Raw genomic sequence first — 18,684 nt, 5'->3', positions numbered from 1 at the left:
TCCCTAGTTTAACATCAAAGACAGTAGGTCAAATTAATTTCTAGCGTAACTCAATGAAATTGGTCCTCTGTGTTATTCCCTGAGGAAAACACTATTCCAAAACATACATTTAATTAATATCCTCTCTCGTCTACAGATTCCTACAGGGCATTTAAACTTTTCCTTGTGGCATACTTCTTGCAATTAATGCAACTTAATATAAAGGCCCATCTATTCTAGACATTTAATAATGTTTGGAAATAATTTTAACACATATGTTTGCTAAACAACATGGGAAAACATGAGTGAGTTGAGTGACTGCTCAACACTAGAAATACGCAACTAACTGAAAGCAAAACCAAGTAAGTAGATGTAGATTCTGCGACAGTGCATGGAAAAGTGGTGGAAGAGAAGGAGAAGCAATGCTTTGAGAAAGATAAAATAGGCTAGAGAAATAAAAGATATTTGACCATTGAACTTATCTTACATTATTAATCAAAAGCAAAGCTCTTATTAGTTAAAAAGACGTAAGATCAAGCTTTTCATCAAAATGGATAAAGCTGCATCAAGGTTCTGTTTCAGAGATTATTACTGAATGGATTTAATCACATCTTTAAGAGTTTTCCTGAAAACACCATCTTAGGTATACACAAAAATAAAGGAAAGATGTACACAAATTCTTTCTGAATTGGACCTCACATGAGAGAAATAGCAGCCAGGAAGGGAGAAATGAATGGAGGTGTAATGGAGAGGAGTAATATAATCTTCTAACTGGATTTAGCTTCTTGAAATTAGAATTAAACAAATCAGATAAATGAAGGCTTAGCCTTCAGTGAATGCCTCTTTTAACAATTCTTTTACTGCTTCTGGATCCATTTACACTTTCTAGCTCTGAACTGAAAAACGGTGATGCTAGACAGCAAAAACACCTAAATATGGTACGTTAAATTTGCAATATATGTGTATTTTCAAGGAATTTTCTTTAAGAAATACAATAAATTGAAGTAAGTCCTCACTCGTATGCTCTCTGATTAGGAATGAGTCACACTCAGATAAAAAAAAAAAGGCAAAAACATAATAGAAAATAGGACACGATTTCTGAATGAAACTCTTCTGAAACATTGGGACGAAATAAAAAAGAATAAAAATATGTATGAGAAACTCTCTACGATTCTGCAAGAAACCAGCATCAGCACACTTAGTCTCCGAATATTTTTATTAAAAAAGAAGAAAAGAGGTAGTGCTACTTAAAAACTAAGAAAAAACAGATCTATGCATATTTATACACATTTGAAATTTTCACCTTTAGCAGAAGAAACAACTGACTGAGATTTTAAGATGGAAAAAAGAAATCCAGGGAACTGACTACATATATGTATTAAAAAAAAAAAAAAAAAAAAAAAAACTTTTCAAACATCTATTGTAATTCTTAGAACATCACTCTACTCCCTAGGTTCACTCAGAAGTCTACCTCTACAGAACAGATAGACATGCTCCAAACAACAACAAAAAAAAAAAGTAGAAGACCATGTGACAAAAGCCAGCGCTCTTAGCAAAGTATTTATCATGTGAGGGTAATACCAAGAGTATGAAAACTCTGTTAAAACCTATACTTCTTGGATTCTATCCCCTTACTTTGCAGTCTCTCAGAAAATAGCCAACTGAATAGAATCACTAGCCATGCTAATGCAAATGTCTTTGCTAACAAGCATCTGCAAGTTCAGAAAATGGCAGAAATCAGGCTTTCTTCTTCTAGAAGCATTTTAACTGGTTTTTCAGTCTACACAGATGATAAGAGTATGACTTAACAGAATATGCACTTTGTGGTGCGATGTAAACTTGTAGTGACAAAAACAAGCATTATTCGAGCCAAACATCCCATACTTCACTTTCTGGTGTGGACAGGTTTCCTATATTGGAAAAAAATCAATTTCTCTGTTACTATATTATTGGCTGCTTTGTTTCCTAAAGTACAGAAGATTTATTTTTTAAACTGAAAAGTAGTAACAGCTTGAAGCCAACATGAAGCTGATACTATTAAAACATCTCTACAGAACTGAAGTGATCTTGCAACACAAGCCCAATTCGTAGCACAATCCTGTTACCTATTTTATATAATCAATATTTTGCAACCATTCTAAGATTTGCAGCCTTCATATTTTGGCAACACAAATGGGGGTAATTTATTGTACACACTGTTAATTTGTAATTGGATTTTTTTTTCTCAATATTTGTAAGTAAAAAACAAAGCCCAACAGAATAGCACTCAAAATCAGTATTCACTTGACTGCATTCTGCAGAGGAAGCTGTCTCAGCACCATTGAAAATGAGTAGATATCTAGGTCCTAGAAACAATCATCATCTTTTCAAGGGATAAACTCTACAATTTTACTTTCAGCTTATGATCAATAAAGTTCAGCAGCCACCTCCCAAGATCATATAGCAGATCTCACATTTGGGTGAGATCCTAGACATACTGCAGTGAGAGGGAAAAATCCAAACTACTTCAGACGAGTAAGATTTCAGCCCTGATGTGAAGTATTACTACACAAGTAGCTCCACTGGTCAGTAGTTACTCCAGCAAGATCGGTAGAAACTAGTTAAACAGCTCTTTTTCATTCTGATGGAAGAACTGCTATGTTTACCTTGAAGTATGATTTGAAGAAAATTACCTTGACACTAAAATTTAATTCTGATCCTGACTTTCTGCATGATTTTGGGTGAACCTCAAACTCGTTATACCTCAGCCCCTCCTATACTAAAATGAATGTAGCATCACTTACACTCTTTGTAAATGCTTATGCTGTTTGGATGAAAGACATTTTGCAATGTAAGTGCAAACTCTTGTTATTTATTAAAGGAGAAATGCACCACAGGCCCTCACTTAGGGTTGTTTGGGCTGCCCCTTCCCTTTAAAACTAGCAAGCGAATTATTGATTAACCATCACATCATCTCAGTGAGAAATATAAAAGCAATATAAACACATCTGTGCCTGACAAATCAGCCATCTTAAGCAATGAGTAGTGTAATTTTATCTATTTATCGTAATGCACCCCACTTTAGTAGTTTCTAGCAATCTAAGTGGATACACTTATATTAGCCAATCACAATTCCTGTGGGTGATGTGCTGATGTTAGTACTGAAGTGCTCTTAGTTTTAGTTTATGAGCTATTCAGAAGTTATTCTAAAGATCAGTTCTCCCTTCCTTATATTTAAAGGCTTTCAAACTCATTGCAAACATAGGTTCATATTTCCAGCCCAACAGGCAGGACTAAAAAGTAAAATACCATCTTAAGCTACAGAATACTTATCACAGCCACTCTATTAAACTCTATAGGAATCTACACTATCCAAGGCAATACTTGCCAATTCATTAACAAAAACAGAGTTAGATGAATTCAGTGGCACCGTATCAGGAATAATGTGCTGTTTGGGGTACTGTAGTTCTTAATACCGAATGTGAGTTATTGCATACAGTTATTACCTACCTACAAATAATAAAGGCTGAAAAGTAATAGTAGTTATCAATAGCAAGTAAAAGCAGCTTATTAAACATCTATTTTTGGAATGTATGATTGAAAGATATTTTCAAGTTATTACTGGGCTGTTCTTTGATGTTATAGGCAACAATGTCATAAGTAACGCAGAAATTTATTAAAACACTTCACCAGAATGAATCCTATTGACAAGCTGCTGGAGAATATCACTGAGTTTTGTAAATAGCAAAGGGGTGACTTATTTAGAAATGAATATATTTTGGCAAGAAGTGATAAAAAGAAAGATAATTCAGCTAGAAAGTAACCGTCCCACCTGCAGGAGGTTATATTCATCCAAGAGTTGATATATTTAAGAATCAAATGTAGGTCTGCTAGGAGAAAAAAAAAAGAAAAAAAAACCACACACACACACACACAATCTCTTGTTAAGGTCAGTTATTAAAACTGGTAGACTGGGAGAGCTAAATTCTGTAGGAGTTAAAAGGCCTTACTGACTAAAAAACATTACATTAGTAGCAGGTGAACTGACTGAAATAAGTAAGGGGGCTATTACAATATGACAGGAGCAAACCAACAATGTTTTATAAAGCAAACTGTTGCATCCCCCAACATCAAGACAGTTTAACGCGGTGATGGAATTATAACTAAGGAAGAATGTGCGTAAATGACTAAATGACTATTGAAGTTTGTTATGGAAAGTAACTGACCACACATGAAAGGTAAACCGTTGAAAACTGGAAATTTGAAAGAGACATAACAAGGATAAAATCGATTTTTAACACGGTGGAATTAATGATAATCTCTCCAAAAACAGGTCCTGTCCATTTACCAATTCATAATCTCATATCCAGATGATTCTGGGATGTAAAACACCAAAAATATACCCGCATCTCCCTCTAGCACTTTCTGTAGAAAAGGAACATTTTGTCTAATAGCTGTAAAGTTATCTCATTTTAAACCAGGCAAAATGTATGAAGTGTGCACTAGTTGTGAAGTTAGATCTAAAAAGAAACTCCAAATTATGTAAGGTCTAAAGCAAAACAAGAGCTTCCAGGCACAGTGGAGCTGGTGGGTAACATGGTAAATTTGGCTCAGGCATTTCTTTTACTGTGCACTATACTTCGAGATGATTAGTATTTGCTGTATTTAGAAACTGACACTGCACCAAATATAGTATCTCATCATACCCAGAAAAAGCCTACCAAGAAGAAAGGGCAACTGCAGTAACAAACATTGCCTTAAAATCCCCAGGGATTTGGGTAGTTTTTAATGAAATGCATTTCTGTAGCCTGGTGTCCTCCTATGATGTGCTGAAAGCATTTGTATTCAGCTGACATCACAGGCAGTGGTGCCAGGCCTTCGCCATGGCTGGTGGGAAGCCAAAGGCATAAGAATTTGCAAGAAGCAGAGAGCGCCTGAGCTAAGTTACACATCCTAGTCACTCACTAGGTCACTATACCCAAGTTCATTACTGGACCTGCATGTTTTTGACCTTTCTTTATGCTCTGTTCTCTTCTTTCCCCCAGCACATTTCTTGAGCACCATATATTTGTTACCCCTCTGAAGAATCAGAGCCTTACAGTTCAGCATCCATAGCTCTCCAAGACAATATTCCTAACCTTTCATGACACACTAGTTACTTAAGTACATTCTTTAAACAGTTTCAGTGCTTAAATGAAGCAAAAAATTTAGAATTTGCAAGTGTACCTAAAATCAATTACTCTTCATTTTGTGTAAGAGATTTACAGATCCAAGCAAAGCAAATCATCCGTAAGCTCTTCCCAGCCTCTATCTCCTCCCCATTAGTAGGAGTTCATTGGTTGTGAATGAGATTTCTATAGCATGTCCACAATCCTCTTTCTTTTCCTACAGCAGTGCTGCTTTGAATTTTTCCTTCTCTCTAAACTACTTGGTAGAAAGTTCACTTTTCATAAAGTTGTTGTGCCTCTAGCAGATGACCCCGATCATCTTCATCAGGTAAAGACCCTCCCTGTATTATCTGTTCAAAATTTATGAAAATTGTCATCAGCTAAAAATTATAAGACATTAAGAGAAAATTTATACTGTAAACAATGAACTTTTAGCTATTTTTTCAACAAATGGGTTGCCTTTCAAACAGTTTTAGTTTCACAGTATAGCTAAATGTACTAGTTCTCTTGACTTACTCATTTTTTCTTTCAAAACAAACTTCTTACCAAAGACTCAAAATGCAAAAACCTTTCATTGCTATCACTGGTTCACGAACTTGGAATTCTACCCAAAATTTTAGAAAAAAGAGAGAAGAGAATTCAAGTAGCCTTACAATAAAAATGAAATTTGCCATGTGATAAAAGTATATACAGAGAGTTCATAATCGCAAACTAGTATGCATACATTGTACATATACTGAGTCCCTATGGAAAGCTTTTAAGGTTCTGCAGGAGCTGCAAATAGCAATGAGGCCTAAAGCAAAGCCAAAGAACACTTGGAGCTTTTGAGAAACTGAATGTCAACACAATATCATTTATGAAAGTATGCAGTGAATGCTGTGAGGCTGCCTTGCAAGTCTCAGTTCAACCAATGACTTTAACAGGTGGCCTAACTGTTTTTCCTGCTGCCCTTCTTCTTGAACCAGCTCTAGTCCAACCACTGAGTGAAAAGCAACAGCCAATTTAAGTCTCCTAATCCCTCACTCCTGACATTTAAACAGGCAGCATGATTCCAGGACTTCACTGCTTTAAATGATTCTCAGCGCAAGTTTACAATAATTACACAAAGAAAAATCATAAACAAGCAAATGGGCTGAAACTCTGATAGGAACCATCATTAGACACATTTGTAAAGAACTGAACTTTGGATTGCATCAGGAGATGACACAAGAAAACTCAATGCTGTATAATAACAGAGAACTCTGGACACTTCAGAAAGCAAAGAAACCATATAACAAAGACTACTGTCAAACTATTATCACTGTTTCCTGTATTACAGCCAGTAATTCCAAGTGTCAGTGTAATGAATGTTTCAATTATATAAGAATATATTTAATATTTGTATTGCAACAGCAATACATTGACATCTTAGCAATAGCAATATATTGACATCTTGTAAAATGTATATTTGCTAAACAAATTATTCAACCTGACCAAAATTTGTGCTTATGTAATTTATGAAATGTAATGCCTTAGTAATTAGATGAGATTTAAAGTAAGCTTCTAAAGTACTCTATTTTATCAAAAAAATACCCACTGAATGATTTTTGAGGCAATAGGATGAATGTCTCATCATTTTCCTTATGGAAGAAGAATACTTTTAGTTTCAAGTTCACATGCCCTTCAAATAGTGTCATCACCACAGATGAAAGAAAGTATAAGCTGTTTTAAGAAACCTACAGATGTGTCCAAAATCCATACCTAGAGGAGGTACAGGGAATGGACACATCTTGCATCTGTTTGAGGAAACAGTCTGACTCATTCTTTCTTCCTCTGTCATTAAAAAAAACAACAACAAACCCACAGTCCCTGGAGAGTTTTATTCTTTTTTTGTTGTTGTTGTTCCTTAAAAAAAAAAAAAAAAAAAAACACATTTCTAACCACTATGTGGTATTTGGCCACAATCAGATAAAGGAAATATATCTAACTGCTTACCTTTCCATCATCTGACACATACAGTGTGCCTGGAGATGTTCAAACTGTGCTCTGATGCCTTTTGTAAGTCCTACCTCCTTTCTTAATATGGCTGTGAATCCCTCAGAAATAACATTGATCTTGTAATTTCAGTGAAGCCAATACTGACATCAAAACGCAATCAGCAAGCACATTAGCTGGGAGAAGACTCAGACTAGAATCTATTCAGGTAGCGCAAGGACCTAGTTCAGCTCTTGACTCATTTTGATGCTCAAGCCAACAGTCCAGTGCCATCTTTTTTTAAAGCTGGAATTTCACAGTCTATAGTATGCTCTTACCTATTTAACATCCTTATACACAGAGAAAATACAGGATGACCGGCTCAACACGCATACACACATATTATCAGAAAAGGCACTCGTGATTAATGATACAAGCCAAATTGGTATCACCCCCATTCACTTGGGTTCCGGGAGAAGGATGTAATTAGTTCTTCAAATTTAAAGTCATACAATATCATTCAAATCTTGCACCAACAATTTCAAAAGTAAGTAATTTATCTCAGCAGATATTTAACTTATGCAGAGTTGTTTTAAAGAGAAATTATAAATTTATCAGCTTTGTCATAGAGGCTGTTACTCTTGGTAATATAATTGTCTAGGAAGATGCAGACATGCTATAGTCAAACCTCAACCAAGTAGCTTCTTGCAAAAGGCTACAGTGTCAAGGAGTATTTTGACTACAAACCATTTCCTGAGTAAACAGGAATAAAAGATCTTTTCCTGATATAAAACTATAAATATGAAAATATAGAAGGTTGATGATAGAGCAGCTTAGGAATAAATCAAAGTACAGGATTAGAATTTTTCTTCTTTATATATTTATATATAGTATATTTATACTTACAGCGTTCATTCAGTAATGTATCATGTACGCATCAGAAATAAAGAAGGGTGAAAGAAAATAACACCATTCATAGCTATAGCAAAATTTGTGTTGTTTTTAATGCATCATAGAGTTCTATCTAGCTGTTATAAAAATCCAAACAGGCCTTAAACTGAATTGTATATGAGCAGAATCATTCCCTTGAAGCTAATCAATGCTGCTTCCTAAGCAGCTATGAAAAATAAAATAGCCATCTATTTTTCCTGCGGATTTTATTTTGTTGACTCTCCAAGAGTTAGATTTTTCCACGGAAAGGCATTGTATGTGGCCACAGAGCCTTTAAGTGCCTTGTGTTTAAGCCCACTGGCCTACTTTTCACAGAGCAGATCAATCAGCACAAAAACCCACCCAGCCTGAAATAAGACCATAATAAAAAAAAAAAACAAACCACAAGAATTATTAGTTCTGCTTGTCAACCACATTTTAATAGTTTTTACACAAGTCTAATTTTGAAGTTGTGTGCAAAAAAGCTAACTATAACTTCTCAGGGAAAACACAAAAAATGTAAGCAAACTTGAGTGATTCTCAACAGCTGCATTTTAAAAACAGAATCAGGACTGCAAGTGCAAAAACTCAAAAATAAATCAGTGTTTTCATCTAAGTATGTTGTACTTGGAAAATCATTATGAAGCAAAACAAGGCAGAGCTCAGCAATGGAAAGGACACTAAAAGAAATCCATATGGGCTTCATCTTTTCTTCTTTTTTTCCTAGATGACTCCTGCTGCCCTCATAATGTTTTCTGTGCCACAAGTGAAATTCTCCTCCTTCTCTTGTATTCCTATCCTTTTCAGTCCAGAGCTGAGAGTTGTTTCCCTCCTTTTCCCTTCCTTAGGGGGTAACAACCCATCTGCATGCCACTCAGGTCCCTCCCCAAAGTTATTTTCCCAATTAAGAGCTTTCTTCAACAACACTCCACAAACACATGCATGCATACATAAAGACTAATACTCAAATCCAGTGGAAATTAGTTCTCTAAATGCACTTGTGAATCTGAATCTGTAAGATCAGGCTGGCAAAACAAGAGATAACAACGTAGCAGCTAAAGTCATCCTATGTTTGATTCTGCAAACAGAATGGCTAATGTGGCAAAAGTTGAATGGGAATTTGGGGAGAAATCCAGAATACTGACTCAAGAAACTTTAATTTAAAGACTGAAATATCAGAAAAGTGGATGTCTGGTTCCAGAATGCAATCCTGATCACTTATCTATGTAGTCTATGGAGACAGCAAAATATCTTCAAAGGGTCCAAAAGCTGTGTGCAGAGCCACTAAGGATAGTCAATAGGAAATATCATACTTCATATGTTTTGAAACTTCATTGCTCTTCCTCCATCTAAACCATAGTGGTTTATTAAGTGTCTATGCCCACTTGGACTCTAAAGCCCAGAAGCTGCCACTGAAGGCAGACACTCTAATAAACAGGGCTCTTCTCCTGTAAAATAGCAGCTCCATTTTCTTGTCTGTGTTTTTGAATATAAAGCATCGCCGTGCCTGTGTTTTGTTTTGAAATTGATGGTGTGGGTGTAACAGTCCGAGAATGCCCAAGGGATCAGGCTCTGCCAGAGACTCAGGTGAAGGTCAAGCTGACCCCCTTGGCGAAAGGCAGTGGAACTTAGGGGAAGCTTTAGTCCGATAGACGTCACTTAGTGCATTTAAGGCATCCCTACGGCTGAAGTAGAATGTGAGTTCTCTATTGCTTTCTTAACGGTTTTTGTTCATTTCATTTTAAACACTAAAACAGGTGTTTCAAATCTTGCCTTTGGAAAAGAAACACTGTGAAAGCAATCCTTTTTCTTGTACCATACAGCATCATGAAGATATGTGATCTAATAAGCAGATAAACTACTGTTTATCTGCATTTTAAAATGCAGATATAAGTTGTTCTTATGAAAGTAATTATTTTCAAAAGTATCCTTTCATTGTGTCAATAATATCAAAGCCTTTTGCATTTTAAAGATAGGCCAATATCCATTTAAGAAAGGCAAAGATCATAAAACTAGGGTTTCTTAAAAAAAAGAATGCTGGTTTCATCAGATAGTATAGATACAATTGTAGAAGAAACAGATTTGGACCCCCAAACCAAAAGAAAACAATAGCCTGCCTCAGTAAGAAATTCTCTGTGTTATATCAGCCAATATTTATCAGTTTTTGCAGCCCCCTGTCTGATGGGTAATAACAAAGAAGAAGGTTGAGAAAGACAACAGGGAGAAAGTAATTCCAAGAGCAAGTTGAATATACAGAGTTTGTTGTTGGCAATTCACTTTTTTAGCTCAGGCGAAAACTACTTTCCTGCCTGCTTAAAAACAGCAAAAGACAAAAGTGAACAACAGAAATACGAACAGCTTGAAATTTTGGCTTAGCATCATACATCCGGGTGGTATGGTGCAAGACAGAGAGATGGTAGGTGCTTTAGGCTGGGAAGTGCCAAACGCTGCATGCAAAATCCTAAGAGATTACAGCTTCTGCTGAAATGATTTTCAAGTCCTCAGGATCAGGCCTCTGGTTGTCCACTGCCAGATGTTACACAACACATTCCTGGAACAAGATCAGCATAAATGAAAAATGCTATGTTTAGTACAGGACATAATGGGTTATGAATCAGGAGCACTGAAGACAAGAAGCTATTCTCTTTTTCAGAGGACGTACTTCCAACATGTATTAAACACACCAGTAAAAACTGAGTGACTGCAACTTTGAAAATCTCACTGCAGCCATTTATTCCACTTAACATACCACCTGTATGACAGAAAAAAAAATATGGGAATACAAATGGAAAATAAAATTTTACCACAGTTAAATATACCACACACAGAGACCTTTTCATGCAACACTATCAGCCAAAATAAGAAATGTCAAAAAACATAACGTCAGTGAAATCTACTAATAAAATCAAATTTCATCAAGGCTAAAGTCAGTGAAGACAGAAATAAAACTTTGGTAAGCAACCTTAAGCTAAAATTAAAAAAAAAAAAAAAAAAAAAAAAAACAGTCAGAGGGAGAAAAGTGAGTAACATTTAGAAAAGTGAACATCATTTTTAATTTGTTTTCAACCTTGACTTTTTCAATCCAACAGAATTTTCTTTTTGCAATTAACTGTAGTTGCAAATTAAGAGGTTTAGTCATGTAACTACCTAATACGCAGGTGCAATCAAGGGCTTAGGTGGCTAAATCCTAAAACAATGTCTGTGCAATTAAACAGCAGGCACAAATTTGTCTGTATAAAATTAGAAATCACCTTTCAAAAGTAACCCTTTAGGGAGAGAGACAGAGAGAGATGCAGAGGGACAGAGGAATCCTTATACTTTCTCTAAGACTTGCGAGTAACTAGACCCTTACAGCTCATTGCCGGAAGGCTTTCCTGTTAGAATGAAATTTGAAACAAATAAACAAAATAATGTAAAATGAAAAGGACTTGTGGGAGGTACATTAGTAACAGGTATGATTTTTTCAGTTCCCTTTAATCTGGTCTATAGCTTTATAATGAGATAGATATGATCCAAGTGAGCCAAATTAATCCATAAACCAGATTAAAGTAAAACTCTAATTGAAGCTCCTACTCTCTGGATCAAGTTATTAAATTGCTTTCTCCTGCACCAGCACAGATTTAACACACCCTCCTTTTAAGCCAGCAGCTTCATAAAACCATGATTTTTTTTTTAAGTAGTCTGTTGGCACGTTCGAACACATATAGCCATCCACTCTGTCCATTATGAAGTGGGGAAGGAGAAAAAAATTCTCTCTTTAACCAACCCCCAAATTTCTGTTAAATCAGAACTATGAACGTATATGGTCAGGTTAATTAATTATGGACTCAATTTAGTTATTTTTTTGGTTCCTGGATCTTTTCCTGATGCACGTCTTTGAACTTCTGCCCATGCTAAGCCCATGAATCAGTGTCATTTACAACACACATTAAGATAATTGAACACAGTAAGGAGAAAATGTATACAACAGATCTAATATTCCATGTAGAGAGGATAGTTTTATCAATGCAATAGACCACCTCGCAGTGTTTTTCATGTACTGAGTTAAAGGAAAATTAAACTGCACAAACACAAAAGATTGATTTTCAGTTTCTTTGTCCTACTGCCATTTTTATTTTACTCTTCATCAAAATTTAACTGAAACCCACAAGTTCATGGTACATTGTATAAGAACAACTATGAAGGCTGAAGTTCAAAAGGTTAAAACAACGTACCTTAAGAAAGAAGCCCTCTAGCAATAGTAAAAGGGTTTGGCATAAACTTTCATGTTTAAACATAAAAGCAGAAAATAAAAATTTATTGGAAAAATTAAAAGATTAGAACTAGTTCAGGCCTCATTTCTGCAAACCACCTACATATGAATAGCATCACTGCTTAAGCACAAGATAATATTGTTGTAACTGTATGACCAGGGCCAAAAAAAAGCATAGAATCATGCTTCAATGTTTAAATATTCTGTTCTGAATATCAAAAGTATGCATATAAATGGTTAAATCAGAAGCAGCTACATATAAATAATTGATTCAAAAAGATAAAACAGTAAGTCTTCAATATTTTATCTTTTATATATACATATATATGTGTGTGTGTGTATACACACACACACACACACACACACATTTATTTTTATCCCACAGGGCAGGATGAGAGAATGAAGAGCTAAACAAGACTTTGGTACAGCTAAGGGAAAAGTGAGTTAAAAGATGTTCAGTCCTTGTGCTGATGAGACCTCATTCTCTTGAGAGGAAGCTTTGCTTATTAGACAAATGTCTAAGGGAGAATGCTATTGAAGAAACACTTTCTCCAAAGATAATTTCTGTTTAGAGAAAACTTGTTTGAATGAGTGGTTTTTAGATGCATAAATCTAATAAGACACAACTGTACTTTTCCCTTCTTCAAAGAAGTAAGTTTGTTTAAATCAGACTGTAAAAAACAGCTTATAATCTAAAGAGGCAGAAAGTAGGAGTGGACAAGAGAAGAAAGGTGAATATGATAAATGCATTTTAGACTGATTTTCTTTCTATTTGCCACATGTACTTATGAAAAAGGAGAAACAGGTAGATGTTACTCAAACAGCAAGCAAGTAACTTTGCTAGCATGATTTTTGCTACTGCTAAAAGTGGCACGATATGCACAGGTAACATTCAAGACTTCAAGTCGTAGCATCTTACAGTTTTTACAACCCACAGAAACAGTGTCTGAAACAGTTCGTTTAAAAAGTCCCTCTTTGGAAAAGTCAGGGAACTGCTTGAGGTAAAAACTAATTAGACGGGAAAGCACAGCCTGAAAAGTCCTGAGGCAAAGACACAATCAACCATGACCGCCTGTACCGAGGGGTGCCCAGACTCCGCGCGGCTCCCGGTGCAGCAGGCAGGAGCACTGAATTGCCGTACGCAGGCAGCTGTGTAAGCCCCAAATCAATCCACGGTGAGGTGGGAACCTTAATTAGCTCTTCAATTAATTCTTCAGACGAATCTGCTCTCCTCACTGATCATGAAGAAGCTTAGCTTGCTAGATTAGATGTACTAGCTTGAAGCAAACACTTGCTTTTTCAGATACTGGAAGACTTTGTTAGGCGTCTGAAGTAAGCAGCTAACCTATAGCTTAGTGCCTGATGCAAAGTGCTTTTAATTCAAATGACAGCCCATCAGTGGTATCAGTGGTCTTAAATATATTGTATATATATCTATAATATATAGTAACTATTCAATAGTAATATTTAAAGAAAAAAAAAGAGCAGAATACCTAGAATACCTAGACAGGTAGCTCTGTCTGAACACATACTGCTGGCTGGGAGAGTAAGGGAACTAAGTACATGAAGATGATAATTTTCTGGCTTTTGCTACTTAAAATTATAATTTTAATCTAATTTCTCTTTAGGTTTTGGAAAAAAATGTTTCCTTATAATGTTATTAATCCCTCAAAATACCAAAGGATTTTATCAGGTATCTGTTATCTAGGGCAATGTTTAAGCATACTAAAAATGCATACAGACTTCGTTAACAGTTAGCCTTTAAAAAATTGGACTTTGTAAACCTGTAACATAATCATAACTCTTCAATATATTTTACTATTAATAAATGAATTACCAAAATTAATGTTAAGGTATTGCTAATCAGCAGGTTAGTCCATATTAGAGCTCTTCTAATTACAACATAACAAAATGATTCTGATCTCACTTAGATGGATATTAATTTGAACTAACATGAACAGGATTTTGCTCATCACAAGTTGGGCAAGAGAAGAGATTTGAGCCATTACTTCCAGTGTAGATGTTTCTATGGCATGGATCATTAAAAGATCTAAATCAGTTTAGATCTAAATTAATGAGTTTACCTATCACTGTTTCAGTATCAGTATTTTTCTGTTTCTTTACTAAAGGTGAACCAATTAGCAAAAATATTTCTATTCATCATAAATCTATGTTGGAACACAAACTCAAGTTTTTTGGTTTTGGATTTTTCTTCAAACTCCTCAAATTCAGCTCAATATGAGACAAATTGCCTTATGCAGGAAAATATTAAGAATACTGACCAGTTTCTACCGGGCAGGTGGGTGTCAAATATCATGGGACAAACAGAACAGTTACGAATGAGAGGCAGAGTTTTCTGGGAGAAGGGAGATGCACAAAGCAAGGGAATGTATCTTACCTATCCAGAGATTCCCATGAGAAGTCTTCTGGGCTATTTTACACATCTCTACAAAGACAGCAGGTCTCCTGTATCCTGAATCTCTCTCACTATGAGCCTGTTAATTCTGCTTTAAGTAGTGCCTGCCAAGCGTGGTCTCCTCTGAAAATATGTTACTTAGGACTAAATCATGCAGCACACATTACTTAATGGACATTGCAGATTTTAAGATCCATCCTATTTGCTTCAAAAATAGAGATTTTCTTTGTTGTATCTGATAACAAAACACATCACCATGGTTCTGCACAGAGGACAATATACAGAGAGCAAAATCAACAGAGATCACAAATTTAAAATGTCTTTAAAAGCACGTCTCTATAATTCAGATCCAATTCCTATTTTTCTGTGGTGATGGATAATGGTGAGCAAGTATGCTTGAAACAACAGCTTTCAGAGAGTTAGTAGAATATTCTGCTATTTGGGACTAAACCAAAAGAAGGCATGAGAGGAACCTTCTTCTTCCTCCATTTTCCTGATATAGGAAACAAGTACTTCTAAAAGCTAGTAGAGAGGAAATTACAAGCATCAGCACTCAGATTGCTTTTAATGAAAATGTGTGGGTTGTCTCTCCCAGAATTTACTGCAGTTAGCAGTAAAAACATAAAGAAGAAAGCTTTTAGAAAGAGTGAAACCACAGATAATTCAAAAGCCAAATAGCTTTTAGTATAAAAAATTGTTTCTGTGCTTGAAGTTGGATTTAGGTGGAAGTGTTTTTCAGAATTAGACAAGGACATATAATACCTAATTTATCCTACAGAATTTCTTGAATTATCTGTTACTTGCTTTTCCACAAATTCCCACTCATTTGCAAAAATAAGTCTGAGAATACAAGTTCTCTAGCTGGCTTGTTAGCTGCATGTTAAGAAGTACTTTATACTTACCATTTCAGTTGGCTACATTTTGGTTATTTATTAACAATAGCATTAGATAATATTATCACTTCCGTGATTCTGCAAATCACAGAATCTAATTTTAAGCGCAAATAAACAAAATCAGCTTTTCACATAGAAATCTGCGGGGCAAGCTTCTATCACAGTTTCAGCTGAACTCAGTATTGCCTAACTGGTGGCTGCAGATGTTTGAACTTCTGCTTGTATCAACATTAGCGCTCATTTGCCCTTATAGAGACCAGGTTCAGGAATCTAAGCTGGCTTTTTGGTCTAAGGAAGGAACTGAGAGGCAATGCTCTGTTCTGGGGGGAATGGCCACTTTCATATATGTTGACCTAAACTCTAGTGTAGAAATGACCCTGAATCTGCAAGAACAAGGGGTAATAAATACAGCCAAGGCAATGTTTTATTTGGAGACGACATAACCTAGTCACTGATTAAATTAATGAGATCTTGCACCTTTCTCTACCTGAAATACATTAAGTTCTATATATGATGGTATGATGGTTGTTAAGAACTTAGGAATGCTCTAAGCAGTGAGAAACAGAACCTAATTGTTTTCCTAGCCATGATATGTAGCTAGGAAGCCCAACAACCTCAATAACCCTCACCTTTAAAACTATCTATAATTGTCAAGACCTTCTGCCATCTCTACTGAATATAACATGTTGAGCACTGAAAAGAATTCATTATTTCCAGACAGAAGAAAAAGGAGTAAAAATCTAGGGAATGAAAGGTGAAAGGGAAAGCAGAACTATAAAGCCAAAACAAAGCTGATCAGCAGAAAAATAGATCTGAAGTACAAATTTTATGGATCACCCATGGAGGAGATTAATATAATTCCTGGAAATAGAAATCACTTTGGCTAAATAGTCTATGTTTTCTAGTTTGCGTTGAATTAAAATACATAATATAGATCATGATGTCTTACGTGGCAATGAATATCAAATGTTGAGGTTCCCAGAAAAGAAACAGTGAAACACAGGATGTGACACATTTTTTTAAATCAATATAAAATTGTTAGAGAACTACACCAGGAATCAAATAAAGTTTAACAGTGTTTTTTTTTTTTTTTTTTTTTTTTTTTTTTTTTTTTAAGTTCAGTTTCATTTATTGTGTCACACTATGAGTATCAGACAGCTCCTCTGAAAAATTCTTTTAGCAAAGGGGGAGCAAAAGAAAAGGGAATGAATGGTAATTTAATTTTAGACCACACCAGATTGATTTCTAGTCTCATATATATATAGATAGATAGATATAGATATATGTACACACATATATAAGAGAAAATGGACTAACATAGTCCATGAACAGTTTATTATCCTAGAGTATAGCTGTTGGCTACAGCTATTCAAAAATGTTAAAACTGCTGCTCAAGTCTATTTATGTGTTGGCTCAGCCTCACGTTTGTGATAAAGCCTTGACCTATTGTCCACTTGTCTCAACCAATACAATACAAAGGGAGGCAGGAGAAGCAGCTGTCCTAATATAACATTTCTTTTAGGCCTGCAACAGTGCTACTCCAAGGAACACCAAATACACTTCACACAGAAAAACTCAAGGGTGTTTTCACTTTGCCTACTACAGTCCCTTGTAAGTCCAGCAAGACTACATATATTTAGCAGTGTACACGCTGAAGAACTTGTTGGATTAGGGCCTGTGTCCACAGGTTTAGAACTGAGAAAATTGCCAGGAAAAAGCATAAGTGAGTTCTGGCACGATGGACTATGAACACAAGAACGAAGAGGCTCTCCCTCACAAACAAACCACCTTCCATGGCATAAAAATAAACTCGTATTTCCAGCAGTGCTTCATTATGTAACAGAACAACTTTACATATCTGCTTCATAAGGCATAGCATATAATTTTTTAAAAAAGCAGAATAGCATCCTGCGTTCTTTTCTCAGTGTTCCCACTGAGGGTCTGAATATGTTTCAGCTATTCTGGCTGCAAGTCACTCAGAAGTATAAACTAATCTAAACTGCAGCAATGGTTTCCCCATTCCCTTCTCCTTCTATCACCCAGTACTTGTACTCCTGCAATTAGGTGGTGAATGACTGCAGTAGCTAATTAAGTCAAAAGCTAGGATGCAGTTTCATGTGATATGTAATTTGCTCTGTCTATGGCCTGCTGACAAAACGGACAATCCTGTTCTCTCCCCTGCCTCATGCTGCACACACCAAACTCTTCCACTGCAGACCTAGCAGCTTTGCACCTGCAGACCCAGTGAGAACAATTCACCGATCCCATGAAATAGTAACCTTTCCTTTTGGATAATAATGGATAAAAAGTACGATTAAAAATGCACCTTTCACCACATTTGAGGTTAGGGTATGTTTCAACCAGATCACCTCCCTAAAGCTGCCTTACTACCAGGTCACATAAAGAGCAACCGTGGCACAGATGAAGGGAGAAACACTTGGTGGCAGAGAGGTGAAGATGAAGCTGTGGCAACAACCCTGATTAGGCCATAGCTCATGCAAATATAGCTAGCCTATTTTTAAGCTAGCTAACCCAGGTACTGCTAACAGCCTAGCTATACTCAGGTTACCTTCTCAGGCACATGCTGCAATATGCAGTGGAGAACAGTTGCAGTGATTGCTTGATGCTGCTAGCAAGGCAGAGCAGATGAAAGCATACGCGTGTTTGAGTCTGACTAAACAGACTGGGTTGTGATTACAGCATAGATCTTTGGAACAACTGAGTGACTAACTATGCACTGAGGAAAGAACTATCTAATACCTACCCAACGTGGAAAATTTCTATATTTCTGATTTTTTACTGTGCTATATTTTTCTATCCTTCTTTCTTAGCTTCTTTTTCTCCTTCTCACTTGGAATGGCAATGGCTGCCAGTTGCAAAGTGAAAAGTTGTTAGTACCCATACACCTGAAAGAAACCTAACTATGTTTTCTAGAATATTAAATATATCAGAATAAAACCACAGATTTTTTTTTCTTGATAAACAAAGGCACAGAAAAGCCATAACTCTTTATAACAGCATATAATTTTGGTATTTTTAACTCCTATCATTAACTTTCAAGGTTTTCTTGAACAGGATCAGATATCAAATCAAAAATGAGGTTACAAGATTTTG

General features: G+C 35.8%; 1 protein-coding gene across 4 annotated transcripts in view; it reads right to left on the bottom strand.

Annotated features, from left to right (window-relative positions):
• The window catches only part of BBS9 (Bardet-Biedl syndrome 9), a 308,372-nt gene that overhangs the window by 87,197 nt on the left and 202,491 nt on the right, over nucleotides 1–18,684 (bottom strand). For 3 of the 4 annotated variants that reach the window (XM_062569542.1, XM_062569544.1, XM_062569546.1), the window contains one exon: nucleotides 10,104–10,560. The exons of the other annotated variant lie outside the window; for it this stretch is intronic. In XM_062569542.1, coding sequence (XP_062425526.1) covers nucleotides 10,517–10,560 — 44 coding nt within the window. In that variant the 3' untranslated portion in view covers nucleotides 10,104–10,516. Of the gene's footprint in view, nucleotides 1–10,103; nucleotides 10,561–18,684 lie in introns of those variants that run through there. 4 annotated transcript variants of the gene reach the window in all.

Source organism: Rhea pennata, chromosome 2 (assembly GCF_028389875.1).
Source record: "Rhea pennata isolate bPtePen1 chromosome 2, bPtePen1.pri, whole genome shotgun sequence".
Classification (NCBI taxonomy): domain Eukaryota; kingdom Metazoa; phylum Chordata; class Aves; order Rheiformes; family Rheidae; genus Rhea; species Rhea pennata.
Note: the sequence above shows the minus strand (reverse complement) of the source record. Positions and strands in the feature narration are given on the sequence as shown.